The sequence below is a fragment of the Prunus mume genome, linkage group LG1, assembly GCF_029339155.1.
Source record: "Prunus mume cultivar Tortuosa linkage group LG1, ASM2933915v1, whole genome shotgun sequence".
Lineage (NCBI taxonomy): Eukaryota > Viridiplantae > Streptophyta > Magnoliopsida > Rosales > Rosaceae > Prunus > Prunus mume.
The window spans coordinates 13,370,665-13,396,874 of NC_142698.1; the positions used below are offsets into that span (position 1 = coordinate 13,370,665).

The following is a 26,210-nucleotide window of genomic DNA, read 5'->3' on the forward strand; positions in this document are numbered from 1 at the left end:
TTGGATATTTTAAAGCATGAGACCATTTTCTCTTCTCTCGTGCTAACCTATGTGTTTGGGTGCCAGGAACGGGCTCGAGTAGTGGCTTAAAACTTACGTTCCTTGAACCCTCAATGGGCCTTATGATTGTTCGTTCCCTTCCATGCCACAACCTTCTCAGTAAGCCCCGGTTAATTTTGTTGCTTGGGCCCACTTAAGCTCATGACACGGCTTGATATTAGGATGATGCCTTTTCTTGCATGATGTATATGCTTGTGCTTGAATTTTATTATGCCGTGATAGGCTATAATTGGGCCAAGTGACATCGAGCGTGATTTTGTAACGTTGGCATGCTCTTGGCCCCTTTGCACGTGCTTGCTTGGCGTGATACGGGGCTTGTGGCTTGTATTAGTGGATCTTACGAATTCTCTTTTGTTCCGATTAAGCCTTTTTTTGTACCCTCTTATCTGCGCTAGGCCAGGAATTAATTTGGGCTTAGCCCATTGGATTTTTGGGCCTCAACATTTCTAAATTTTATATGAAAAAAAGAATTAATGAATTTTATTTTATTTTAATTTTCTGAATTAAGTGTTAATTAGTTTTGTACCATAATATATTAATTTTTTAAATATTTAATATATAAATTTATAATTACTCCAACATAGTCATGAGTGTTGGTCTACCAAGAAAATGGTTTTTTTTTTTTTGGGATCAAATACCTATACAATATCCACCAACGAATCCAAGAGACCGACCGACATAAAATAAGAAAAAGTATCCTACATCTCTGTTTTCATTGAACCAAATGATTATTTTATTTAGCGTACCTATGAAATTGTGTTTCAATAGAAATGGACAAATCAGAGATTCGTGAAGTTCATGAAGGAATTAATACAAGGGAGTTTCAGCTCCTTTTGAGTTGTTCTTATACAACTCTTGAACCCAAGAGCAAAATTGGAAATGCGTGAACAATAAATGTCAAGCTAGTACTTTGCTTCACTTGCATACTTTTGAAGCGGTTACCTTGAAACGATAACTCTGATATCATATTAGACAATTATTGAACTTATAAAACTTAACGTGGTCAATAAGACAACAATGTCTATATATCTAACGTAGTCAATTAAACTAGTTTATTATATAACAATGTGAATCTGTTTTATTTGTTTTGTTAACATGATCATTGAACTAAATGCTAGTAGCTAGATTCAATGGACCTCCTAGATTTGGAAGTAATCACATTTTCAATTATCCAAGAGAAGAATGGAAATAGATATTCGTTTTGTGATCCTTTTCTTGACAAAGATTGATGGACACGTAACGTTGCATATATAAAGAACAATGAAAAGGTGGAAAAGACATATATAGTATCAGTGAAAATGATTGCATACGATATATCACCTCCTAAACCTAATTGATTGAAAATAAGTTTCCTAGGGTTTGCATTGCACAAATACACGAATAGCTCTGAGCTGGTGCCGTGTGAAAATCCTTGTTCTTGTTTTGTTTTTGGGACATACCAAACTTGATATAATTGAACTTCCATGTTGGAGATTCAGCGGATCACGGAGAATCAAAAGTAAGCAAAGTTCCATTTGTCGAAGAGAAAATGGAATCAAATAGGTTTTTTTCTTTCTTGGTTTCAAACTGACAGAGATTGATTATTGTCACGTATGCATGCATATGAACATGAAGGCGGCGAAAAGACAAAACGTTGTACACTTTCAAGTTTCGGTTGTGTTGTTTCATTGAAAGAATATGTATCGCATTGGATTCATCCGATGTGTGGTTTGGATGGTGCACATATGGGGAAACAGAGTGTATCAATTATTAAAGCTCTAACCTTACAATGTTGATTGTTGAGTTGAGACCAATTCATCTTTATTTGATTGATATGATTTACGTGAAACCTGCTGGATCAAATAAAATGAAGAACTTTATTGTGAAATGATATAAAGTGGATATGATTATGGAAAAGAAACCATTTTCATGACTCGAATCTCGATTGAGATGATAAATTGGGTTAGATACTCACCTTCTAATAAGACATCACTAAAAGAAGAGGTTAGAGCTTATAACTGTAGAAAGAAAAAGTAAAATAAAATATTGGATTTCAACTTAGCTTAGCTCAATTTCCTCTTCACTTATATTTGGGTTTCCTTTTTAAAATCAAATACTTCCAAGGTAAAGTTTCGGCCGATACATCAATATATCATGATTTTCAAGTGTCGACACTGATATTGAGGGGTAAGGTCATATCTTCCCTGTATCAGTGATATATCCCAGATATGTTGTCGACATTGTCACTATTTTCATATACCCATAACAGAATCCAGAAAATTTTCAAAAGTTTTGAAGGCAATTGATGCAAATTGCCCAAAAATCTCTAATCATTATTATAGTATGCAATTAAGTTAAATAGGAGGAAATTAAAGCTTAATTGGAACACCTATGAACTAAACAAGCCATTAAATCATACTCATGACCCTATAATATATTAATATGAAGAATCCATCCAGTTCACTACCCACATAACTCCAAAAACATCTGATTATCTTTATGCATGGTTTATTCATTCTAATCAATGTTTTATTTTCACATTTTTCATTAAGGTGCATTACATATCATTTATATTTCATCATATGTATGCCTTATACTTAGTAAATTTTGAGTTTATTTGTTCAATACATCCATTATAACATAACATCTAAAAAAATTTACTCTAAAATTCCGTGTTCCAAAACTCAGTGTTTTTAAAACAATAACGATATATTCCTGAAAAATTCGTAAATTGTAGCCCCGATATATCAGCATGGCCGATCTTTTAATCCATGAATACTTCCAGTTGGTGTTGATTTTGTGTTCATAATTTTGACAGAAAATAGGCAAATGAATGAATGGGAGCCCAAAGGGCAACTGGGCCAAGTTCATACAATCCATTCAAAAACATTGATCCAGTAGGGAAGCGGGTTCAAGCATGTATGTTATTAAAATTGGGTAAGCTTCCAAGGACACCCTACTAATTTTCTGTTTTTAGACAATTGGGCGTGTATAGAAAACCCCAAACTCATAAATACTTGAACCCATTGGGCTAACCGGGCACAGGGTATGATCGAATTATAAAAACTTGGTCCAATTATCCAAATTTATACTGAGTTTGTAACCCCAAAAAGAGCATGGACTTTTGAAAGAACTATCTGAATTTGGCCCACTTATCAAAATTTAAAATGATTTAGATCAAGCACTTAAAAAACCCAATCATCCAATGGCCCAATAATTGGCATTCAGCCCATTTTCTAGTAGCTGAAACCAACTCTTGACTTTAGAAAGCTAGGGAGCTACCAGTGTTTGGCAAATGGAATTTCACCATTGGAAACCAAAGAGATCAAAATTAACAATTGCAATTCATGCAAACCATCAAAGATGACAAAATGGATTGAGAAAACAAGTAGATTTTCATTTCATAATCAACCTAGAAGTACATCAACTTCAAGCAACCGCTTCCTAACTACCCAACAACCACAACACCAATTAACCCCTTTACAATTCCCAATTCGAAACCCTAAAAATCCTAACCACCAAACCCGTACAGAGTCCTGCCCTGCCTCTTGAGAGCATAGACGACATCCATGGCGGTCACCGTCTTCCTCCGGGCGTGCTCTGTGTAGGTCACAGCGTCTCGGATCACATTCTCGAGGAAGATCTTGAGGACGCCACGTGTCTCCTCATAGATGAGGCCACTGATACGCTTCACGCCGCCCCTACGAGCAAGACGACGGATTGCAGGCTTTGTGATGCCCTGAATGTTATCCCTCAGCACCTTCCTGTGCCTCTTGGCTCCTCCTTTGCCCAAACCCTTGCCTCCCTTCCCTCTACCCGACATATCTGCCAAACTAGGGTTTTGATTTTGGATCGAATTTTCAAACTCTGTGTGAGTCTCGTGACTTCTATGTGGAGGCAGAGGGAAGGTGGGCTTTTATATTGGGATGTGGTTTTTGTGTTTGTTTATTTGAGATTTGGGGGGAACGTGTGGACGGTTGGATTGGGTTTCAATCGACGGCTCAGAGTGGCGATCCGCGTCGATGTTTTGGTTTTTTCCTGGACCGTCGATTATGTTTGGATCGACGATACTGTGAGTATCGAATAGCGGTAGTTCGGATTGTGTTTCGTCGAGGATTGATGATGTGGCGAGTTTTGTGTTTTTCGACTTTGGCATCAGACGAAAATGAATGTGGACCGTTAGATTTTACTGTTATCGACGTCTGAGCGATTGAGCTTAATTTTTTGTGAATATTTTTTTTTCACTAAAACACCCAAAATGGGTTGAATGAACTTTTGTGCTTGGGTTTTTTTATTTGTTTAGGATTGAGTTTATTTATAAATTTGTAATATTTTTTTGGGTTGAATGAACTTTTGTGATTTAAGTAAGGCACGTCTCTTTACTAGGAGTCTAGGACCTAGGGGTAAAAATTTAACCAAATGTGTATAGATATATAAAAAGTTTGGGTCCTTGGTTCCGTTGAAATGTTGGAATTGAAGTAGTCTCATCACCAGTCGTCAGGTGATTGTGAGTCACTTGATGCATTATTTGATTGTGAGCCGTTAATATAAGTTTATCTCATAATACTTCAAATGGCTCAATCACAAATCCCATGATGTTTATAATAAAAAATTGAGACCAAGAAAATGGACAAATTAAATTTTGTACATCAGCAACCCCAAGCGCCTACATTAGAGAAAATTCATTTTATATTCAACACGTATCACTTAAGGCCATGTCATTTATGGGTCATATACCATATGTAGCCTTCACAACATGCAAAACTCATCTCTAGCCCTCAAAATGTAGCCCAGTTATAGCTCATGCCAATTTTTTTGTGCAGGCTAAACGCATGTTCTACCCACCAAGAGGAAGTATCTCACATAGGCGTGATCAGGGTAACATCTGTGCATTGCGATCCAAGGGTTGATATTAAAGCCTGTCTAATGCAAGGGCAAGGGACTAGGTGGTAGGTGCTGTTTTAGCCCCTCAAAATGGTACTATACACAAAATCTAACATCTCAATTTTTGTATGGTTCTAGTGGTGGTACGGGCTAGGGGCTAAGGGCTAAAACTCAAAACTTGTTATTTTAGTTTATTATTATTTTATTTGTGATAAAAATCAAAGTATAAGAAAAGCAACACAAAAATATATTTTTGAAAACAATTTTGAGCCACACTTTGAAACAACAATTTTAAGCAAAATGAAAAAAGACAAACAAGTATAAATGTATTTTTGGAAACAATTTTGAGCCATACTTTGAAACAACAATTTATATATGTGTGTGTATATATATATATACATTGGTTTTGACCGTTGGAGGTCAGAACCTTTTGGAACGTTTTTTTTTTTTTTGGGCCTCAAAATAGTTGTTTAATTAAATTAAACAATACATAGTAGTGGAATATATGAGTGTTATACCATAATTTTTCTCAAAATAATAAAATATGGAAGGCCCTCCAATATAACCATGCATGGCAAGAGATAGAAAAACAAAAAGAAAAATTAATTAATATTTTGGAGTGCTAAAATTATAGCCTGAACTATATTTAGGTCTATGATTGGAGATGGCCTAACATGTTGAGCCAGTATCACCAAAAGCAAAATAACACATCCGAAATAAGCAAAAACTACCACCTAGATGCTCCAAGAGTAAAGTTGGATTCAATGCCACATTCGAACTTGGATAAGCTAAAAGGATTAGCATGAACAAAAATAGACACATCGCAGATTCTGACGGGAAGAGCCCAAGCTCTATGTCTTCTATACATACTACTGCAGCTTGAAAATTTTGTTATAATTGAGTAGAGGTCAGCTTGACATGAGTTCTCATCCTCTTTCTCTCATCTACGGTAGAATCTGTACAAAATTATTGCCATATGCTTCTTCACTTTATTTCCAAGCTGTTACCTGTGTGCAAGTCTATAAATTATAATGACAAAGCTGAATTTTGAATTGGTGATTATTTTCAAGGTAACTTGAATTTTTAAGAGATCACATTCAGCTCACATTAGATACCATACTTACTAGAGGTATGAAACAAGTCTAAAGCTTGCCAGAAACTCAACCTCTATCGTCTGTTGCGTTTCTGAGACCCAGAGCTACTGCCTAAAAGCGAGACACACTATCATCAGCAGGTATTATAGTAACCAAAAAAAGAAGCAGAAAATATTATAAGCATCATGTTAAAATGACTTTAAAGCAAAATTTTGGGTGAGGGGGTAAAGAGGGTGACAAAATAATAAACGCTGCTGAAGTCATTCTTATTCACATAAAGGAAGGAAAAGAGGTGCCAGTCTAATACAGTTTATAAGGGACAAACCTCTTGATGTTGTTACTACAGGTAGGCCTCCCTGAATTCCAGTAACCTTACGATCCTGAATATACCACCAGAGAGAGAGAGTCAATGTATTCTCAAGCTAATAATACGCCATACTTTAAAGTTATGAAAGTAAACATGAACATAAAAGGAAATCACGTAGCCAACCCCCTACATAGTGTGGTAAGAATTAAAAAGAGTTTTTGTGTTATCACATTTTGGTAAATTAAATTCTAGTTGTAAGAATGTCAACATATTCTACTTCAATTTCCAGCTATCCTCCAGTGAGTGTGCCTGCCTATTGCCAGTGGGCTGTGCACGCATAGGTGCAGGTGAAAGCCAAGCAACCACACAGAAGCCCAACAAGAAGAAAAAGGGAAAAAGAAAAGAAAAAGAAAGAAGAAGGCAGGGAAAAACCGAGTCATAGATTGCCAATTGATTGCGCCAGAATTCCATGGTCGGTAGAAGTAGTCTCCCTGCAACACAGGCAAATCATTATTTGCTGATACACACTGTGACAGACAAAATCAATTTAACTTGGTATGGGACAAGAAAAGTTAAATAGAACAGTACAAATTGAAACTCTGATGTTTCAATTTCTCCCAAAGATTATAGTAATAACAGAAAATAGAAAAGACAACATAGACATGTTTCAAATGCTATGAACCATTCATTTGAACAAGTGTGCATACAAAGTTTCCTCATGTAACTAGCCATGGAAACTATAATTCGGCTTATGTATTTTCAATTTGAGATTATAAAAGCAGCAATTGGCAGAATCTGTGTGTGTGTGTATGAGAGAGAGAGAGAGAGACACACACACACACACACTCACCGCTTCTGGACCGTCTCATATTCAAAGATTCAGGAGAAGCAATAGACACTTTCTTGTTCACCTCCAGAGTGGGATTTTCCTAAACAGGCATTAAAAGGACAATGAATGTGTGATAATCACTAGACTACTGGGGACATACGACAATTAACTTGCATTACTATAACCAGCTTACCTTTGTATAAAAGGTAGTGTTTGTCTTAGTTCTTTTCCTGAATGTGTTTTCTTCTTTACCGTCACTTTCTCCTCCTACTGCAATATTCAAGTTGTAAGTTTGATTAGTTCAAGCAAGGCCAAAGGATAAACAAGCTTGTATGCATGGTACCTTGAGTTGTAATATTTCCACAATTCTGTCCCTGTTTTGCATTGTGAGTATGCTGCAAATCATCTTCTAGACACCCAAAATCAAGTTTTTTTATTACTTTCAAATAATTTGGTTCTTGAAACTCAAAATCTGAAGGATGGGACATACTTTTCCCTCCTACTTTACAATTATCATTTTGTAAACTTTTGCTCAAAGTTTTGAACACCGCTGGAACAGAATCCACTGTATTTTTCTCAGAGTTCAAGCCACATCCCACCATTTTCTTCTTTTTCCCTTTTCTACTTAAATTTCTTGACAAACTTCTGGTCACTTTGCCTGCAGAATAGCTTGGATATTCCTCTGATATGTCCACTTTCCCCCCAGACTGAGTGGTTGCACCTGATACTCCACCAAGGCTCTCAGAGGCCTCTGATGCAGGACTAGAATTTGTACTTTTATGCTTCATAAAGCATCTGGATACCGGTTTCTTCTGATTGCTTACCAGATGCATTGGTTTACCAATACACTGAACATCACTTGCTCCAATATTTGCTGTGCCTGTTTCCTCCTCAGCAGCATGTTTAGGGAAGTCATCAACAGCGACATTCGTAGGCAGCTCAGAAGAAAACTGTTTTGGGACTTCAACATCATGCCTATCTTCACAAGAGACCTGCTCAACCGGAGTTTCTTCTTGATCAAAATGCAAGGAAGACGGAATAGAACTTTTTATGCCTGCAGCCACTCCACAGCAAGAGAGAAAAGATTCAAAACAGCAATGTTAGATAATTATATAAAAATTTAGGCATGAATAGTGCACGTTGGACATTTAAGTAATTTATAAATATGTATTACTTCCTGGCTGAGTAGCTAACTTGTCTGAATCAGAAATACTTCCAGAAACCGCACAAGTAGTGGTAGAGTCTCCACCAAAGAACTTTGCAACCCATTGTTCCCAGTAAGGAGGAAAGCCAAACAGAAAATGACTGAAAACCTGCTTAAGATCAAAGGCAAAAATGCCCCAAAATAATAAATAAAACAAGGTGTAATGTTAAATTTCTAACTTTAGTGAACATGTTATGCAGCAACAACGACTTGCAATGCACCCTTATACTGGTTAGCATTCCTTTAGTGAATGGAGCGTACAAACGCAGGCCTTGTAGCATGACAGGAAAAGCAACAGCCGAATCGTTCAGCACAATAAACTTACCAAGTACTTGGGTACAGACACATTTAGTGCTCATCATTCACTTATACTTGTAAAACAAAAACAAAAATAGAAATTTTGAATTTCCATAATCTATACCGATTGTTTACGTTCATAGCTAATTAACTCAGTTTACCACTCCGTATTTTAAAAAATAAAAAATAAAAAACTCAGTTTACCACTACTTGATTGTTCAAAACTTAAAAGTTCATAATGAAAACCACAATCAGCAATGAAAGAGCAAGAATGGAAGCCAATTTTAAGTACTACCTCAGATGGAAACCCATTTTCAGTAGTCTTCTGCTTGTTTATGAACCCTTTGATGGCTACACATATGCCATCCACCGTCTCGAGAGTGAAAACATCGAATCTTTTGGCTATTGGTGCAGAGGAGAATACTCGCCTGGCACCTTCCCTAAAATTGATCAATACCACCATAGCCATTAATTCCTTCAAAAACAATAACAAGAGAAATGAAGAGAAGGAAACCCTAGAACTTAGAATCAAATCAATGTATCTCACTTTCTAGAAGATACACCGGCGACGGCTAGCCACTTTCCTTGGACCTCGTTTTCGGCTTTAATCAGCCACCAATCGTTCAAACATACCTTTCACAATTCAAAAACCCAAAATAAAAAACAATATATGTAAGAAGAAAGGAAAAAAAAATTCGAGGGCATATTTTGTTGCGGAAAAGCAGAGAAAGTAGTTACTGTTTTCTGAAAGTAGGAGACGTCGGTATTGTTATCGCCATGGATGGTCTGGTTCGTGCTCGGAGTAGAAGCCATGAGACTGAAGCTTGGCTACTGGGTCGGTCGTGAAAGACGAAAATGGGTCTAAACCTCTTGCCGCCAAAGTACTGCCCTTTACAAAAAATAAAATAAAATAAAATAAAGAGGAAGGCTTTTTATTTAATAATTGGTATTTTGAAAAATGAAAAAATTCGGGGTTTAGGGTTTTTCTTCAATTTTGGGGACAGAGCAAGGTAAACTGAGAGAGAGAAGAAATGGCGCTGAGGGCAGGACTTGTAAGGCGATTTCTGTCTACTCCAATCTTCGCTTCTCAATCTAGAGCTGCTGCAACTGCTGCGTCCTTGGCTTATGCCTCTGTTGCTGATTCCAACAACATCAGTGATAAAGCTACCGCAGAACCTAACACCACTCTCTTCGTCGCTGGTAACAATTTCCCATTAAAAATCTTTGTGGGTTTTTCTTAGTTAATAGAAAATTAGTCTAAGATGGTTCGTTGGTTTCAACTGGTTCATCATGACCAGTGGTGACCATAATGAGAATAGTGAGAAAGCTTGAAACTTTTTTCTGTGACGATTGGAGCTTCCATAAACCAATGGATCTCAATTTCTATATCATGAAGGTTTGATAATTAACAAAATTTGGGCTTCTGTAAAGGCGAGTGAGAAGTTTAGTTTCTTATTATACTGCTGTTTTAGATAACCAAATTGGACCTCCAAATTATGCTCATTGGGGTGCAGTTGCAGAGAAACTTGTTTTGCTTCTACTACATTTTGGGTTATTGGAGTATGCATAACTATGCTTTGATGATACGGTTTGTCTTGCAAATGTGCTTGCAGGGCTTAACAAGAGAACCACGCCTGAAAAACTTAACGAAGCATTCTCTCAATTTGGTGAAGTGGTTAATGGTAATACGGGGTTCTCATATGCCTTGCTCATTTGGATTTCATTGCTTCAACTTCATGTAGCCCCCAACTAAATTTCATGATCAAGATTTTAAGTTTCTTTTTCTGTCTCATTAGTGTTGCAAGTTGACAGATTTACTGTGTAGTTAAATATTTTAGGATATAAATTTGTAGAAACAAACTGATATGCGGTTTAAGCTTAAAACGAGATTTCGGTGGAACTGATGCATGTTTAGTTTTGGAGGTGCAAAGAGAATCTCATTTCTGGTAAATGATATAGTTCTAGTTTCATACCATCTCTGCAAGATTTTCAAGTATGATGATAATCAAGGATTTTTCAGGAAAAGGAATGGGACAAAATGGGACTGGTGCTACAAAATATGAAATAAAACCTTCTAAAAACAATAGAACCTGTGTAGGCAACACAAAAAGATTGGGATTTAGGTGTCTGGGTTGAGATATAAATTAGCACACGGTCATAATTTCAGTCGGCTTGTATTTTTGTTCTAGATTTCTGAGCAATCGTCATAATTGTTCCTTGTGTAAGAATATGCCATGGATTTGGTCATCTGAGGCTCCAAATTTTTGCAGCATTGCCTTGTTTTATAGTTATGCATTGACAATTTCTTCTCTTGTTTCAGTGAAGGTAGTAATAGACCGTGATTCTGGATTCTCAAAGGGCTTTGGGTTTGTGAATTATGCCACTTTAGAAGACGCCGAGAAAGGGGTGAAAGGGATGGATGCACAGGTCTGCATGTCTTGCAACAACCATCTTCTTTGTACTTTTTTATTTTGATTGCATATTTTCTTAATACATTATAGGAATATAACTGGTGCTATACTTTCTAATTATATATTTGTGTGAGGCAGGTTCTTGATGGATGGGTCATTTTTACTGAATTTGCACGACCAAAAAGAATTCCGGGACAGTGAGCATCTCCAGAAACTTACCCAACTGCTAGCTGATGATCAATCCAACCAGTGTTACATAGTGAATTATACCCTACTTGGTGGAGTAACGGGTGCTGTGCTGTTTGTGAAACCAATTGGCTTCCTTGGGAAGATTTGGACGTAGGAGCAGTTTTGTTCTCATTTTCATGGGCTAATTGTACCTCAAAGCAAATTCTGTCGATAAAAGCTTTTGATTTCACTCTTGATAATATAATTTATCTGTTTCTTTGTAATGATTTGCTTGACATCACATTACATTTGGCATGTCCATGTTGTCTTTTTTAGCTCTACCCCCGTTCGTTCTTTTTTTGTGAGGAAAAGGAAACATACATGCAAAAGACATGGTATGAGCGATCGACAGTCCAGAATTGTTAATATTAAGTTAATTTGCATATGAATATAAATTGGATTTTGAATTTTCCAATCTAATAAGAGCTTAAGAGTCAATCCGATCCAATTGATATTGATGAGATTGGATTAGATGGTTGGCTTTAATGCCAGATAAAAAATGTAAGGATTTGTATTAAGGATTTCAGATATCCCTCGTCCATTATATATGTTAGTGGAATTTTTTCCCTATAGTGTATTAGGCATAATCCTATCAAAATGACACAAATTATTCATAATTTATTTTTTGGTTTAGATGCTTATAATAGTATAAATGAATGAAACAAGATTTAAATTGGATACTCACAAGTAAATATGTCAACCTATTTAATTAAGTTGGTTTAAATGGTCCAAGCTGATAAAATAGAATGGGTTGAACCGATTGGGTTGGGCAGATTGAATAGGATCTTGAACATCCCTAATCATAACCATTTGGTTTAATAATTGGCACAACTCTAAGTTTCATGTATTAGCAATATAAACAAGCCTTGGTTTGCATAAGAATCACTTCTAACTTCCATGTTTTAGGGCTTTTTTGGAGTGATTCTGGGATGACAATAATCACTTATGGGGATAAGCATATCCTATGTGTTTCTCCATATACTTTAAATGATTTTAAGCAAGGTGCTTCTCCCCACCAATTAAAGTGATTATATGGAAAAGTGATTATTGGCATTCCTAGAATCACTCCCAAACAAGTCCTTACTACAAGAGGATTGTATCTCAATTCTCAAGTGGTTAAGAGTATTTACACATGCACCCAAGGTATCAGGTTCAATTATCCCTTCCCCCAATATTACTTTTATAAGAAAAAAAAGGTTTCATGCATTACCAATCTAATCTAAAGTGAGTTTTGAAGAAAACATTCAAAAAATGAATAGTTGCTTCTTTCTCTCATTCTTTTATATAAATATAATATTTGTAGACAAACTAACATCTAGTGGCTGTAGTTTAGTGGTAAGAATTCCACGTTGTGGCCGTGGAGACCTGGGCTCGAATCCCAGCAGCCACACCTACAATCCTTTTTGGCCTTTTTCTAAATTCCCATAGAACGACGTCGTTCGTGAACCGTAAAATATTGGGCAAAATGCATTCCCTTGTATAAAGGGTACAAGTAGCTTCAGCACGCTCTTTCCTCACTCTGTTTCAGCAGTTGTCAGAAGTCTATATCTTCGCCATTGACTGAGCAATCTCTTCCAGAATTGTAAGAATCTCAACCCTTTTTTCAATTCTTGTAATTATGTGATCTTGATCCGTAATATCTCGTTGTTTATGATGGCAATTCTAATTCAATGTTTTCAATTCTGCTAAGCAATTATGGTGTTGTTCATCCCTTTCGTAGATCTATAGTCTTCACGGATTAATTTGTAGTTTTGTTTTGCTTTCTAATGTTACGCCAAAAGGTTGGTTTGGTTGAAAGAATCAAACTTTAGTCGGTAGGTGAAATGGGCTGTGGCCTGCGAGCTAAACATGGATGCAAAATTTAAGCAATAGTTGATAGTGTGAGTCTAATTGTGGAAAATGTAGGGTAATTCAAGGGAACAATAAGATTTGTTTAATATAAATTGAACCAAAATTTTGGCATAATGGATGTTCAATGATTTACAAAATGTTGTCAATGGGAATTTCTGTATTTTCTGGTAGGGAGAATGGCAGTGTGATTTCTTCATCTTAAAGGCTTAGTTGGGTTAGAGGTTTTTTTCAGAACCCAAAAGCGTTTTTGTCTAATCTGCAAAAGAGGGTGGTGTGGCTAGAACTAGAAGTTGCAAGTTATAACTACAACCCAATTTCTTCTAACTTGCTTCAATTAGGGAATAGCGTAGATGGATCAATTACGCGGTTCATATTTGTTGATTTTCTTAAGTTCTAGGATGTTGCTTATCTTCTGGTTGATGGCTGTCTACTATCCCTTTCTTTTGATGCTTGGTTATATTTCATGGGAAAAAAAGTTCTTTTTGCTTATTGCAAATATGGTTTTGAGTTTGAACTCCATTTTGATGTGATATTTTTGTTAGTCAGTTAGTTTCAATATTTCCAACTTGTGTACATGTAGGGTACCTATTTAACAAGTTTTAGAAATGATATTGAGGTACACTGAGTGCTTTTGCTTATTTTCCAATTGTTGCATTTGATGTTACAGATGATGGATGATCAGGACCTGGGCTTCTTTGCCAATTTTCTCGGCATCTTCATATTTGTATTGGTAATAGCGTATCATTATGTGATGGCCGACCCAAAATACGAAGGCAACTAAGGATCTGTTTCCTTTTTTATGTATTTGCAACAGAGAGATGCATTTTTCTTGCAACTAATGGAGATACCTTGTTAATTTTGTAGCCTGAGCTGTTTCACAATGGATTCAACTTGAATTAGTCAAAAGCTTTGTTATGCAATGTGAATGTTTATTGTTATAATCGGGTGATTTTCTTTCACTAATTTATATCTGCTTCATATGAAGTTTTCCACACCTTTGTATTAACATTCAAAGGATGTGCCCGTGATTGAATGCGATGCTGGTTCTGTTTGAGAGCTCACCATTGGCGGTGGCAGTAATCTGCTGTTTGTAACAAATGCGAAAGAACATGTTCTCGAAAGGGTTTCAAAGTTGTGATTTCCTTTGTGAATTTTAAAAGTAAAATGCATGGAAAACAAGAATCCTTTTGGTGCATATTCAGAAGGATTATATTTCATATAGTTGTCTACATGATCTAGCCAAATTACAATGCGTACTGAGGTCAATGAAGGATTGACAAATCTAATAGCATTTGCCAATCGGTTTTGTTTTTTTTTTTTTTTTGGGTTGGTCTGAATGCCAATCGGTTAGATGTATGGTCAAGCTAACACACCTCTTATTAGGCGCTATGTATGTGCATCCAGTGCATCAGCTTTACAACAAATATTAAGAAATTGTTTGTGCCTTGAAGGACTCTCCCATTTTACTAGTTTCCTCACTTGTTTCTCCATCTCCATTGTTTCACTCGTCAAAATTCGGATGCAGAATCCCAGGCTAGCCAAACAAAGAACCATTTGGCTTTTACGTTTCTCTTCACTGTCACTATTATGTACGTTGTCAGCTACTTCCTCAAAATGTTGAAGAAGAATACGTACAATGATCTCAACCTCTTCATCTCCTTCACCCAAAATCCTGAATGGGTTTGCTGGTTTGCCCAATTCGCTGTCGTGGTAATCGTCTTGCGCCTCTGTCTCAAATGCTGCAACGGACTTGATCGAAGTCACCTCCTCAAGGCATTTCAGTGAAGAGTTAATTTTTTCCTTTAGAAGCTCAAGGTCAGCATTCATATGTTGCCTTAGTTCCTCTGAAGCACCTCCCAATTTCTGTGTTACTTGTGAGAGGAACTCCGTTTCACAGGCCACAAATAGTAAAAGATCAGCCATTTTCGATAAAGATCCTAGCACCTTACTGTAACTTGCACCCTTAAAGGGCAAGAACCAGAAATTAGGCTCTGTTTCAGCTTCTTGGAGGAAGTTTTCTAACTTTTTAAGGTGGGATTTTAGCTTCCTCTGCTTTTCCCTCAGTCCGGCAGAAGCCGGTACACAAAGATTTATGTCTTTGATGCAATCTCGAAGTGCCCCCATGCTTTTAGAAAGCTCATTTCTTGCTAGGGTCACTGCTCTCATAGGATAAAAGACAGTCTCTACTAAAACGAAACAAATCAGTCCAATGCATGCCTCTGTCATTCTTGCAATTGCAAATTCACTTGGAGGACCATAATTTTCCCTACCCAAGATTAGCAATGCCCCAATGGCTGCTGAGATCCCACCAGCTTGGCCATACATCCTGCTATGCCTAAGAAAATGGGTGAAAAAGATCCAAGGTATGAGTGGTAAGAGTCTAAAGTGCTCAATTCCTTGGAAAAGAAATAACCATATGACTCCATAGACAGACCCCATCGCCGTTCCTTGTGCTCGAGCATTTGTAACTGTAAATGTGGCTTGCCGTCCTGTCACGAAACCGATGGCAATGGTGAGGCCTGCCCAGTATCCGTTTTCTTTGTTATATATCAAACCGAATAACACAGCAAGGCCTAATGCCAGTGAGCACTTGAGGGCAAAAACTAAACTCCTGAGGCTTGGCATTATGTTCTTCCAAACCCTTTTGAAGTTACAGTGCGCTTGATTTTGTGCACCGCTTGGTTCTTGGTTAGGGTTAGATTTCAGAGTGTTTCGGGATTTCGGGCAATGGGTTGGTTTTCTAGCAGGAGGTCCATGCAGTACAAGAAGAATGAAGCCGCCATGTTGTCATGGTTTGTGGTGGTAGGTTTGCCAATCCAAGGGCACTGTCCAAAATCTCTGTGTTTGTCTCTGGAGCTGTAGTTGCATCAGAAGGCATAGAGTACCTAGATTGCAGCAGCCTTAGGCTTATCTGTACTTCTGAACGTTGTAAATGACCTCTTAGCTCTTCATCAATCAGATTAAGAGGAAATGAAGAGCAACTAGATAAAGCTATCTCCATCCCCCTCAATGGAATCTCAGTTTCTTGCAACTGTTCACCCAACTTCTTATAATTTGGTTTTAGAAATTTCATCTGTGGTCTCTCCCACACCATCCCTACCTGCTTACAAGAAAATGAATGGCCTTAATCTTTAGCTGAATGAACAAACTAAATGAAGCTCACGTTCATTTTTTCCATTGGACATGAGTCAATGTTAGCTTACCAGATTGTTGCTGATGCCTTTGATGAAGCTTAGCTGCTGCTTTAGAGAGAGATTGTTCTTGAGAAATGAATTCAAGTGCTCCTCTTTTGTCTTGAGCAGAGACGGCCTCAACAAAGTGAGTTAGCCTCTGGGAAGCATTTTCAGCATACATCCTCCATGATTTCTTGACCTGTGGATGCATTTCAATTCACAACCATCAGTATTTACCAACTGCAATTGGGTTATCAAAGAAAAAAAAGTCATCTTAGATTTATGAGTTCTTAATATAATATTATCCCACGTTAGAAAAATAGGAGATCTTGATATAATATACGAGTTCTTGGGCACCCTTTCCTTACAAGCCGATTTTGTAGAGGCAAGTTCTGTCCATGTTTGCTTGTGTTAGACGTTACATCAGATTTAGACAAATGAATATTTGGGATGTTTCATTTAACAGAGAAAACACAATAATACAGGTTCTTAATCAAATGTTATGATCTTTCAATAAAACTTTTCAGTTTGCATTATACCATGAATAGGGTTTTGCCTTTTTTGTTGTCTGGTTTATGAGACAATATTCAGACAGGACCAAAGGGGCTTTAATTGGACCACGAATCCCAAACTAGGCAACTGTCCATGAACAGCACGCATGGACTAAGTCCTGCCCTTGAGAGCCACCAATAAACACTTTTTTTTTCCTTGTTGGACATGACATTCTGAGATTCTAAATAATCCCAATCAACAAGCTGCCATTTGCCGTATGATGCTTTTGTTTTGAACTTTGTTTCCAAATTAGCTGGACTTGGCAACTAGGACGCATGCATTATAATTTCCTTCACTCTGGTTGGTTCAGCTGTCAAAGCTAAAGACCAGGTGAGTTTTTAAAAGATAGAAAATGCAAAACATTATTGGTTTTATTATTGATAAATATATGTAGGCATGTATGTTGTATGCACTTCCCAAAACACATCTTTCACTCCTACGTATGGAGGTCTCTTTGTTTTATCCGTATTTGGTTTAGAGACAATGAATAAGATCCTCTATATGTTTTCTGTGCTTATATTTTATCATGCTCAAAACCCCGTCACGAAATACAATGAAACCGTCTCTTGCTAGACTGTCTAGCAACACAATGCACTCCTATTTCCAAATTAAGAATCCAAGTCCTTACTCCGTTGGATTCTCGTTTGAATATATGATTCCGATTTATAGTCTTGCAAAATAACAATATGCCTAGCAACATAAAGTTTGACAAGAGAAAATGACCTGATTTGAGACATTGCTAGACTAAGAACCCGAGTGAATAGCTGGTTCAGATTCATAGTCTAACAATATAAACGGCTGTTATTTGACTTGCCACAATACATGTGCATGTGCATGAGTAAAAGCAAGAAGATTAATTATTTACCTCGAAGTAAGCCAGCCGAGGGTAGGGAAGCAACAAAGCAAGGACAGAAGCCAGAGCTCCAAGGGCTGTGCTTGCTGCAACGCCAAGAGGGTGCATGACAACTCCAGTTTGAGCCCCATGAACCACAGTGCCTACATAAACATTCACAAGCTGCCCAAATGCAATCCGCTTAGACATCAAGTGTGTAGACTCTGGCAAAGCCACTACAAAAGCACTGACTGCCACAGCCACTGCTGCCAGCAAGATGTCGAAATTTTTTGGGCCAACCAGCCAAAGGGTAAGCACAGAAGGCACCATTACTTGGACAGTGGCATACATGACATGCCAACAGCTTCTCAGGACATCACCAAGCTTTGCGTCCGGGACAATTAGAATGGTGGTCATGTAAGAAAAAGATGGGTATGTCAAGTACTTTCGGAGTTGTGGAGGTCCATAGAGGGTGGTGCAGCCGACTATGGTGCAAGCCAAGGCAGTGCGTAGAGCGGAGCCTAGGCGTGGCCGCCAAGACGATTGGGTTTGGTAATCTCCCATTGTTGTAGAGGCTGCCATTTTTGTCTTAAGGGTTACTTATGAAAAAAGGAATTAGTGGTGTGTGAAATGAGATCGAAGGGTTTTTGCCCTTCAGTTTTGAGAAGCTTGTTGCATAAAAGATGATCAGCATGAAGGGCTAGGTTTGATTTGGAGGAGAGGGAAGACACATTTGCTCCTTTGAGGACATGTCTGCTCCTGGCGCAACTTCTATTATTTATACTAGAAGCTTTGTCCTAACTATACATTTTAACCGGAGGATTTGTAGGACCTTTTCTTTATCTTTTTGCTACAGGAGAAAATAAGAGTTGTGAAAGATTTTATTTTATAGAGCTGTTATGATGTCTTTTGACAAATTTGAGAATTCTCTTTTCTACTTCTTTTAATTAAAATATGGGAAATAAAAAAGTGAGAGGAGAGATCTTAGTTTTTATTAGAAAAGTTTCACATAACTGCCCCATCTGAGAAAATTTGAATTTTTGTCAAATCTAGATATGATGGTATTTAGGTGGGATAACAGTCCAAAGAGGTTGGATTAACGTGGCCGGTTGATTACCATCATTAGCAACTAAAAATCTCCTAATCATGTGCGTCTGAGAAATCCTTTTTTCCTTTGTAGTTTAAATTATCGTTTGTATTAAAAATAAAACAAAAACTCTTAATCAGATTGAATCTTCTGATATCCTTGTATAAGCTTGTTTGTCTTGTAGCTTTTAGTAAGCACCGATGATGGGGACTTTGTAATCGTTGTTTTTGTACAACCCAACATTTTAGGAACTGCATATTTATTAAAAAAATTATATCCCAAGAATGTGACATGAAAAATTGATGGGTTTGGTTTGGATGATTAAAATTAATTTAACCAGGAATGAGAATAAAAATATTTTTTAGAACGTAATTTTGTTATCATGGCCATTATTGTGTCAGTCGGCAGAAGAAAACCAGATCTTGTTTGTGCAGGTTATAGAATCAGATCCATTCATCCCTGCCTTTCACGGGCAGATTACACAGTTGTGAAATGTTTGTTGAAGCTGCTTTGTGTCGAAATGGAAGAAATTGGTGAACCACAAGGCAGGGTAATGGCATATGCACGACCAGGTTCGTGGGTTTTTCTGTTTTGGCTCTATGAAATAACCAAATGAAATGAAGGCATTCAGTTGTCAAAGTACTCAGTTATAAAAGCTTCTTGGGACTTCTATAGTTCAAATATTATAAGCACTTATTAAATCTTCATTTCCATCACGTCATCGCTTATATTTAATTAAGACAGGAAGGAGACTGCCCAACTACAGATTTGAGTGGGGGAAAAAAATAAATCCAAGTATCATGACGGAAGCAACTATATATTAATGTGACTTCCTGTTATAAATCTAGTCCATCTAATAAATGTGTTGAGGAGGTTCACCATGTATCATCATGTGTGAAAAGGACTTGGTAACATGCTCTGAGCTAACTATGACAACAATTACTAACAAACTACAATTTCATGTGTGAATATGTTTCCCAGCTAGATAATCTGTCATGATACGTCGTTAGACTGTGAATTATGACCACACATTCAAATAAAATTTCACTTAATCGAATGGTCTTTGATTAACCGTCTAAGAACATAACAGTCTTTAGCAAGAGAACACGCAAACAGGCCTACCTGGTTGCTTAATTTCACAAACACCTGCTTGCTCCTAACAGAAAGCATACATGCACACGGGTGATATCATGTAAAACAAATTCATGTTTCGGCAATGCATGAAAACAGGCCTCCCTCGAAATAACTTACCAACATGGAAGTGTCTCTCCTAGTTACCTTCCTCAACTTGGAGTTCCCAATAGGTTAGTGTCAGGATTGGTAACAGAGTCTGAAGCAAAAGGGTATGACTCAAAATTGGTGTAAATTCGACTTGATGTGACTTGCGCCCTTTGTAATAGGGTACAGTAAGGTCTCACAATGATGTGACTTGATACAATAAAGGTTAGAATGCAATAGGAAATGCCAACAGAGAAAAGAAGGTGCCAGTCCAGAAAATAAATATGAAGAAGAAATATACCTAATTTCCGTTGAAATACAAAATATATACAACAATACTCCAACAATTAAACAAACTGGACAATAAGTACGACCGAATCAAAACATGCATGCTACCAGCTCACATCCATAATTGGATTCTGAGCATGTGTCATTGATATCCTAATCGTAAGGTTATCAGCCCTCTTTGTGTGAGGAGTGTTTCAATTCAATAGGTAGACTACACATGAATGTAGAGACAAATTCACTAAACATCATCAGCATGAGCACAGCTCATATGCCACAACTTTTAGTGTTTTACACCTCAACTTGAGCTAATCAAACAAATGGAAAATCACTTATGCTCAAGCTAAGCATCTTCGAGATCATGTGCTTATTGGTTGCTCAGTTTAAAACATATTTTTCAACTAAGTGAGACTCATAGCTGTCCAGAGAAATATACGTGATGATGACTTACTTGGCTTAAGAATCCACATTATGTGATATCATTCTTGCTCCATTAAAACTTGCACTATGGACAGTTAGTTGTGTATCATTTTCCAAAAGCTAATAGGCTCAGTTCTATCCATGGGGGTAAAACATATAATTGCCCAATATGCGATGTACCTTCTTACGTATGGGCTCAAAATTGGCTTCTACGTTAACCCACCAAGCACTTAAGCACCAAATTGCAATCATATGAATATTCAGAGCCCAGTGCTGTACTATTGTGAGTTGGCTCATCTTTGGTCACCATTTCACACAGTCTCAACTGTGGTGTAGCATGGTTGATTGGACTCAAACGGAAAGACCAATGGAATTTACATTATAAATAATGCTTTCAAGAGGAAACAACAAATAAAACCATAAACCATGGAGAAGCCAACAAGACAGATATAGTTTGACGCTGAGATGGTCCCTATTCTGCTATCTGAAATATAGTCCAACCATGCTGTCTATTCCATCTGCGATTCATACAGGACATAAAACTCAGAAGAAGGACAATAGATATAACAAGGCCTGAAAGAGCCATACTAAGCTATTGCTATGTTCACCCATCCATCCACTTCACATAGATGATCCCAAATACAAACAAGCATGCTTTGTATTCGTTTCACTTATAGTCCCAGTTCTCTCTGTTAAACATATGTAAAGAAAGCAGTGCTTTTACCTCTTTCAAGTCCCCAAAAGGCTGCCTCGCTTGGTTGTGAATAATTCTGATGAAGGAAGACAGTTTAAGACTTGTTCTGTGAGCGAGTCCGAGGGAGAAACCTTAATCGTGGAGAAAATCGCAGCTCTTGCCTACTGCAGGAAGTAGACTTCCTCTTCTGGCCTTGTGTTTTACCACCACTTCCTGAAACCTTTCCTGCCATTGACATCATTCAAAGCTTAAAATGCTGAAATTTAAGAGAGAAAAATGGAAACCGTTGAGTAGACAGGACTTTCTTAAATCATGTAATCAAATAGATTCAAACTACAGTTTAAATATGTCAAAATTGAACAAGGGCTGACAAAACCACTTTTAAGTCGGTTCTAAAACACTGAAAAAGTGATAAAGACCAGAATGTCAAATTGAGTTAAATGTTTGAGATGTTCCGCAAATCAGATATACTTTCTGCATGAATAACATAACACAAATTATTATAACTAGACAAGAATATATACATGCACATGTAAATATAAACATATACAACCTTCACTTTGTCGAATGTTTCCAAGTCTTGTCACAGCACCAGACATGTTATTTTTATTTATTTCTTCGCCAGGCATAGTGTTGTCCTTGTCAGATGAAGGAGAGACAACTTTCTTCTTTCTTGATCCACCACTTTTATTTTCCATTCCATAGTTTTCAGGTACTATTAAATTCTCCTCAGAAGAATGTGTGGAACGAGTTAACCTCCTCACGTTGGTTGGAACCGTTGACTTGTTGTCCTTAGCACAAGTCTTCATTGGAACATTTATATCTTGAATGGCTCCAGCATCACCAGGCATCGGCTTTTCATTACTTTCTTCCATCGGAATGTTACTCTCTGCATGAAGTGGCGAAGAGACTGCTTTCTTATTTTTTGATGCATCATTCTTCTTTTTCAATACATTTCTTTCATGAATGGTGACATTTCCTTCATAGGAAATTGATCCTGTAATATGAGCTGACTTGCTCTCTTCCAACCATTGTTTAATTGGCATAGTTGATTTATCTTTTTCTTCTTGGACTGCTGAACGAGTCAACCTTCTCGTGTTGGTTGAGGCCCTTAACTTAATCTCTTCAGCAGAATCTTTCACATGAGAATCACTGTTTTGATTTTCAAAACCTTTCTGAACTGCTGAGAGAGTTTTTCTAGCATCTGAGGTCTCATTTTCATTCTTATGAGCTTTGGTTGCTTCAGAAGATAATGTGTTACTAGACATATTGTCACTGTCACGGGAGTTGAATAGCTCAGTCCCACCTATAGCAATATGCTTGTAAGTACTCGATACTAGCAAAGCCAAAGCTGCACGAGCGGCAAGAGGACTAAGACGGGACCTGAATTCTGAATGCTCTTCTCGTATGGATAAGCAAGTGGCTTGCAGGCCTTCATCTTCTATGTTTACTTCCAGCTCACCAGAACTCTGAACAATACTTTCTGATTGATCCTGGTCATGAGAAACCTGAGCATTTGAAATGCTTACTTTGGGTGCAGCAACAGATTTGCATCGAATATCTCCCTTGTTATCAGCTGCATGCACACAACCAGGAATAATCTAAATGATGTAAAACCAAAAGAAAACTGATCAGTTAGCATCTCCTAAGTTCTGTTAATGAAACTACTTAGTTATCCCCTCATTATTTTTTGTATTTCTTTTCAAACTTCGAAAAGTTACACAATCAAAATGACCACCACGGAAGGAAAGAGAAAGATTAGGGGCTAACTGAGTAAACTTTTACGTTCGAATAGAGTCACCAACATTGAAAAAATATCACTCAAGTATCATGCAGTTAACCGTTGAAAGCATAACTCCAATGTATCTGGCTTCAGCATTAGCATTGATGTCAATCTCATTTGTTGATGAGAGTAAAGGGGGTTGGGGGCAGGATGGAGTATTTTATTAGGCAAGTTCTAAGACTGACCCAATTATCAGTCCATTGCCATAAGGTGGCCAAACTCTTTCATAAAAACCAGAAATATGTAAAGGCTAAAAGTTCCTTCATGTAAGCTGCATAATTATTCCTCCCCTAAAATTAAGCAAATGAAAAGGCACACGATTAAAATAGGGAGCTGATTTTCCCACTCCTCTTTTGTCCACTTACACTCCCTTGTATGTTATAGTACTAAAAAGTATTAAAAAACAAAAGGGAGTGTAAGTGGACAAAAGGGAAGTGGGAAAATCAGCACCCTTAAAATATGGGTATATTTAATTATATTGGATTATGCATATGCCTTGGACCATACACAAGGTAATGCCCATCTACTACTGCATCACTTTGCAAGTACCATACTCCTCTAATTCAACTTAAGAAGGGCGTTTCAGGTTCAAGGTGCAGATGCAACACACAGTTCAAAGATAATGCTTATGGGGACAAGTTTCTTAAAATTATAAACAAAAACAGATAGAAAGAGATATTCCAACAACAGGTCTGAATTCATTAAACATATAAAGTAGTGAGCAGGGCTGGTTACCTTTAACCCCCTCTAAAATGTCTATTGTAATTTCTTTTCTGAATTCATTAGCTGAAACATTGATGTCTTCTATTTGCTTTTCCAGAAATTTATTAAGATCCAATTCAACAGCAAAATCCTCAACCTCAAGCATGACTGGAATGGAAGATGCACTATATAAACCCATTTGTTTAACTGATTTCAAGAATGCAGAAACAGTTGGATGGACATTGATGTTTTTGCCCGTCAGTTTCATGATTGAACTAGAAGGTACAGTCACCATCTGCCCTTTGAGGTCTTGGTGAAGCCACTTGATCATAAAAGTGCATCTACAATAGACCCTCATTGAGTGTCTCACTCTGAGCACCTAGTCGTCAAGATGTGAGGACATGGACCGAATTAACAGAATATATTTTTTCATGCAAAAGGTGTATCAAGTAAATAATTATCAAATAAGCTCAGGACTGCAGTACATTATAACCCACGGAATATGATGGTTATAACCCACTGAAACATGATTTGGTTAACAAAATTAATCGAATTTATTTCCTATTATAGCTATTAACCAGATACACAAAGGAAAGAACAAATTTCTGAATTTATAAGTATCCAGGGCCCCTGTAAATTTGATGGAAACATCCTCTTTAGCATTATATAATCCTTTTTTTAACTGACTAGGCATTATATAATCAAGCACTTAAACAGTGAGCAATAAATACTTCAAGAGAGTAGATAGATGATAGCCCTGGTTCCAAGGAAGCTGTAAATAAATTAGAGAGCAGATAAGTACCTTTTCCACCTTGGCATCAAAGAAGTGGCTCTTAGACTGTGACTTGTTGATGGCAAGAACATGCTCTCCTTCAATGTGAGTGCAGTCATCACCCTGAAGAGGAGCACAACGAAAACGGAGACGCGTAAGGGCTTCATCCGTGTTCAACGCCATATCTTCTAACTCCTGGCCTCCAAAGTCTACAATTAGGCTATCTTTGGTAGAGCTGTGGAACACAAACAGGAGCCACCTTAAAACATTATGTATGCATTTCTAAAAGTTGATATTTCAAACTTGACAAAAATAGGGCGATAAAACACAACTGCCTGATTAGAGAAATTTAGTTCTTCATGATCCGTTGCTTGGATACATTCGTTGTTAGTGTTAATATCCATCAAGTCATCCCCATATACAGTTATGAGTGACATATGACATGACACTCTTTCACAGCATGAGTAGAATAAATATTTTCTTAACTTTCTTCAGTACCCATTTAGAAAGTAATACAACTAGGAAATGTGATTGAATAGATAAGATCATACAATTACAAAATGAATAATGTTGGTTTCACTGGATCACTGAAGTAACTCTGTATATACTATAAAGGAAATTAAACAAGTGCACAACCAAGCCAGAAAATTAAACAACTAATTACACGACATCAAATAGTTGAACCATCAATTACAGAGAGAAGCTGAATGCATGTACACACTGATCGGATATCATAATTCCAATTTCCAAGGAAAACCCAACGATCATCTACATCTAGAACAAAAATTCAAAACATGAACAAAACCCAGCTCACTAAAACTATTGGGCAAAACCCATCTCTGCATTTTCCAATAAACAATAGGATCACAGTCCGGAAACCATTTTAAGTGGGTTGGTTCAGTTAGATGGCTCACCTGAGAGAGACTTGACATGGATGCCAAGACGAGTCTTCCTTGCACATAGCTTCAAGCTCAGTGACACACTCTCCCTCGCTGGTATCGCCCATTTCATCCCCTCAGGTTATAATCGTCTCTTTGGGTGATGAACAATAATGGAAATGGGACGAAGATGGAAGCTATGGAAGACTTTCATTTGGTGTTTTTTCTACGCACACAAGCTGTGGAGTGAGAGGTTAGCTTCCAGAGCATTTACACAGTATGTTAGTTTACCAGTCTCGGGTCGGGCCGGGCCACAATACCTGGGCTAGAGTCTGTACACGTGTACGGTCCAGATTCATGCAAGTTTCGGCGGGCTGAGCTGGCCTGATAGAAGAGCACAGTTGATTTGTTGCCGACTAAATAAAGGAAGAATTAAACTAGTTTTTTATAAATATTTCTTCATTTAGATCCACTTTACATTGCTATGTATGCACCGCATATGTGTCATGTTAGCAATTTAACAAAATCTTACGGTGTGATCAAATTGATGTGTGAGTTGTAACATAAGGATCAATAATGTTAGCAAAAAAATATAAATGACCAAATGTGATAATTTAGCAAACTTCAAGGACCATTTGTGATAAAACATTGTTTAATCCACATAAGCAAT

The 26,210-nt window shown here is 37.3% G+C and overlaps 5 protein-coding genes, 1 non-coding gene and 1 pseudogene across 17 annotated transcripts; 3 read left to right on the forward strand and 4 right to left on the reverse strand.

The window, feature by feature from the left end:
- Positions 1-3,415: 3,415 nt before the first annotated feature.
- LOC103339685 (histone H4) lies at positions 3,416-3,941 on the reverse strand. The gene has a single exon (XM_008243023.3). It carries the CDS (start codon positions 3,860-3,862, stop codon positions 3,551-3,553), a length of 312 nt encoding a protein of 103 aa, XP_008241245.1. The 5' UTR covers positions 3,863-3,941; the 3' UTR covers positions 3,416-3,550.
- Positions 3,942-5,507: 1,566 nt separating this feature from the next.
- On the reverse strand, positions 5,508-9,531 carry LOC103339676 (dentin sialophosphoprotein-like protein). 9 transcript variants are annotated; one of them, XM_089043904.1, is made up of 12 exons: positions 9,393-9,531; positions 9,202-9,287; positions 8,950-9,094; positions 8,328-8,466; positions 7,644-8,207; positions 7,497-7,562; positions 7,347-7,423; positions 7,175-7,253; positions 6,757-6,815; positions 6,343-6,397; positions 6,048-6,128; positions 5,508-5,930 (listed from the first exon to the last, which is right to left on the reverse strand). In XM_089043904.1, the coding sequence occupies exons 1-11, from the start codon at positions 9,465-9,467 to the stop codon at positions 6,091-6,093; spliced, it is 1,383 nt and encodes a 460-aa protein (XP_088900030.1). In that variant the 5' UTR covers positions 9,468-9,531; the 3' UTR covers positions 5,508-5,930; positions 6,048-6,090. The 9 variants fall into 9 exon arrangements, 4 of the variants coding, with proteins under 4 accessions (XP_088900030.1, XP_088900029.1, XP_016649469.2 ...); XR_016123191.1 differs by having other exon boundaries at positions 6,030-6,128; positions 7,497-8,207; XM_089043903.1 differs by having other exon boundaries at positions 6,089-6,128; positions 7,497-8,207.
- A 154-nt stretch (positions 9,532-9,685) lies between these two features.
- LOC103339669 (organelle RRM domain-containing protein 2, mitochondrial-like) lies at positions 9,686-11,517 on the forward strand. Its single transcript, XM_008243004.3, has 4 exons — positions 9,686-9,854; positions 10,268-10,336; positions 10,975-11,081; positions 11,204-11,517. Exons 1-4 carry the CDS (start codon positions 9,686-9,688, stop codon positions 11,264-11,266), a joined length of 408 nt encoding a protein of 135 aa, XP_008241226.2. The 3' UTR covers positions 11,267-11,517.
- Positions 11,518-12,611: 1,094 nt separating this feature from the next.
- On the forward strand, positions 12,612-12,683 carry TRNAH-GUG (transfer RNA histidin (anticodon GUG)). The gene has a single exon. It is a non-coding gene; the product is annotated as a tRNA-His (tRNA).
- A 1,128-nt stretch (positions 12,684-13,811) lies between these two features.
- On the forward strand, positions 13,812-14,085 carry LOC103339660 (dolichyl-diphosphooligosaccharide-protein glycosyltransferase subunit). Its single transcript, XM_008242996.2, has one exon. It carries the CDS (start codon positions 13,812-13,814, stop codon positions 13,923-13,925), a length of 114 nt encoding a protein of 37 aa, XP_008241218.1. The 3' UTR covers positions 13,926-14,085.
- A 321-nt stretch (positions 14,086-14,406) lies between these two features.
- On the reverse strand, positions 14,407-18,458 carry LOC103340961 (uncharacterized; annotated as a pseudogene). Its single transcript, XR_016123271.1, has 3 exons — positions 17,735-18,458; positions 16,348-16,516; positions 14,407-16,244 (listed from the first exon to the last, which is right to left on the reverse strand). The product of XR_016123271.1 is annotated as an uncharacterized LOC103340961 (transcript).
- A 1,441-nt stretch (positions 18,459-19,899) lies between these two features.
- Positions 19,900-25,786, reverse strand: LOC103339646 (uncharacterized). 3 transcript variants are annotated; one of them, XR_016123253.1, is made up of 6 exons: positions 25,577-25,786; positions 24,693-24,897; positions 23,924-24,269; positions 21,959-22,981; positions 21,436-21,630; positions 19,900-20,118 (listed from the first exon to the last, which is right to left on the reverse strand). XR_016123253.1 is itself a non-coding variant. In XM_008242982.3 (5 exons), the coding sequence occupies exons 1-5, from the start codon at positions 25,666-25,668 to the stop codon at positions 21,500-21,502; spliced, it is 1,797 nt and encodes a 598-aa protein (XP_008241204.2). In that variant the 5' UTR covers positions 25,669-25,786; the 3' UTR covers positions 21,249-21,499. The 3 variants fall into 3 exon arrangements, 1 of the variants encoding a protein (XP_008241204.2); XR_514688.3 differs by lacking the exon at positions 19,900-20,118 and adding an exon at positions 21,069-21,229; XM_008242982.3 differs by lacking the exon at positions 19,900-20,118 and having other exon boundaries at positions 21,249-21,630.
- Between the last annotated feature and the right edge of the window lie 424 nt (positions 25,787-26,210).

Bases quoted from the DNA above. Each gene is read 5' to 3' on its own strand.
- LOC103339685 (XM_008243023.3), bottom strand. From the start codon at position 3,862: ATGTCGGGTAGAGGGAAGGGAGGCAAGGGTTTGGGCAAAGGAGGAGCC.
- LOC103339676 (XM_089043903.1), bottom strand. From the start codon at position 9,467: ATGGCTTCTACTCCGAGCACGAACCAGACCATCCATGGCGATAACAAT. The intron at 7,254-7,346 runs GTAAGCTGGTTA...ATGCCTGTTTAG, and splicing joins ACACTACCTTTTATACAAAG to GAAAATCCCACTCTGGAGGT. The intron at 6,816-7,174 runs GTGAGTGTGTGT...CCTGTGTTGCAG, and splicing joins TATGAGACGGTCCAGAAGCG to GGAGACTACTTCTACCGACC.
- LOC103339669 (XM_008243004.3), top strand. From the start codon at position 9,686: ATGGCGCTGAGGGCAGGACTTGTAAGGCGATTTCTGTCTACTCCAATC. The intron at 9,855-10,267 runs GTAACAATTTCC...ATGTGCTTGCAG, and splicing joins CACCACTCTCTTCGTCGCTG to GGCTTAACAAGAGAACCACG. The intron at 11,082-11,203 runs GTCTGCATGTCT...TGTGTGAGGCAG, and splicing joins TGAAAGGGATGGATGCACAG to GTTCTTGATGGATGGGTCAT.
- LOC103339660 (XM_008242996.2), top strand. From the start codon at position 13,812: ATGATGGATGATCAGGACCTGGGCTTCTTTGCCAATTTTCTCGGCATC.
- LOC103339646 (XM_008242982.3), bottom strand. From the start codon at position 25,668: ATGGGCGATACCAGCGAGGGAGAGTGTGTCACTGAGCTTGAAGCTATG. The intron at 24,898-25,576 runs GTGAGCCATCTA...TGTGTTCCACAG, and splicing joins CCATGTCAAGTCTCTCTCAG to CTCTACCAAAGATAGCCTAA. The intron at 21,631-21,958 runs GTTGTATATGTT...TGTCAATGGCAG, and splicing joins AAACATTCGACAAAGTGAAG to GAAAGGTTTCAGGAAGTGGT.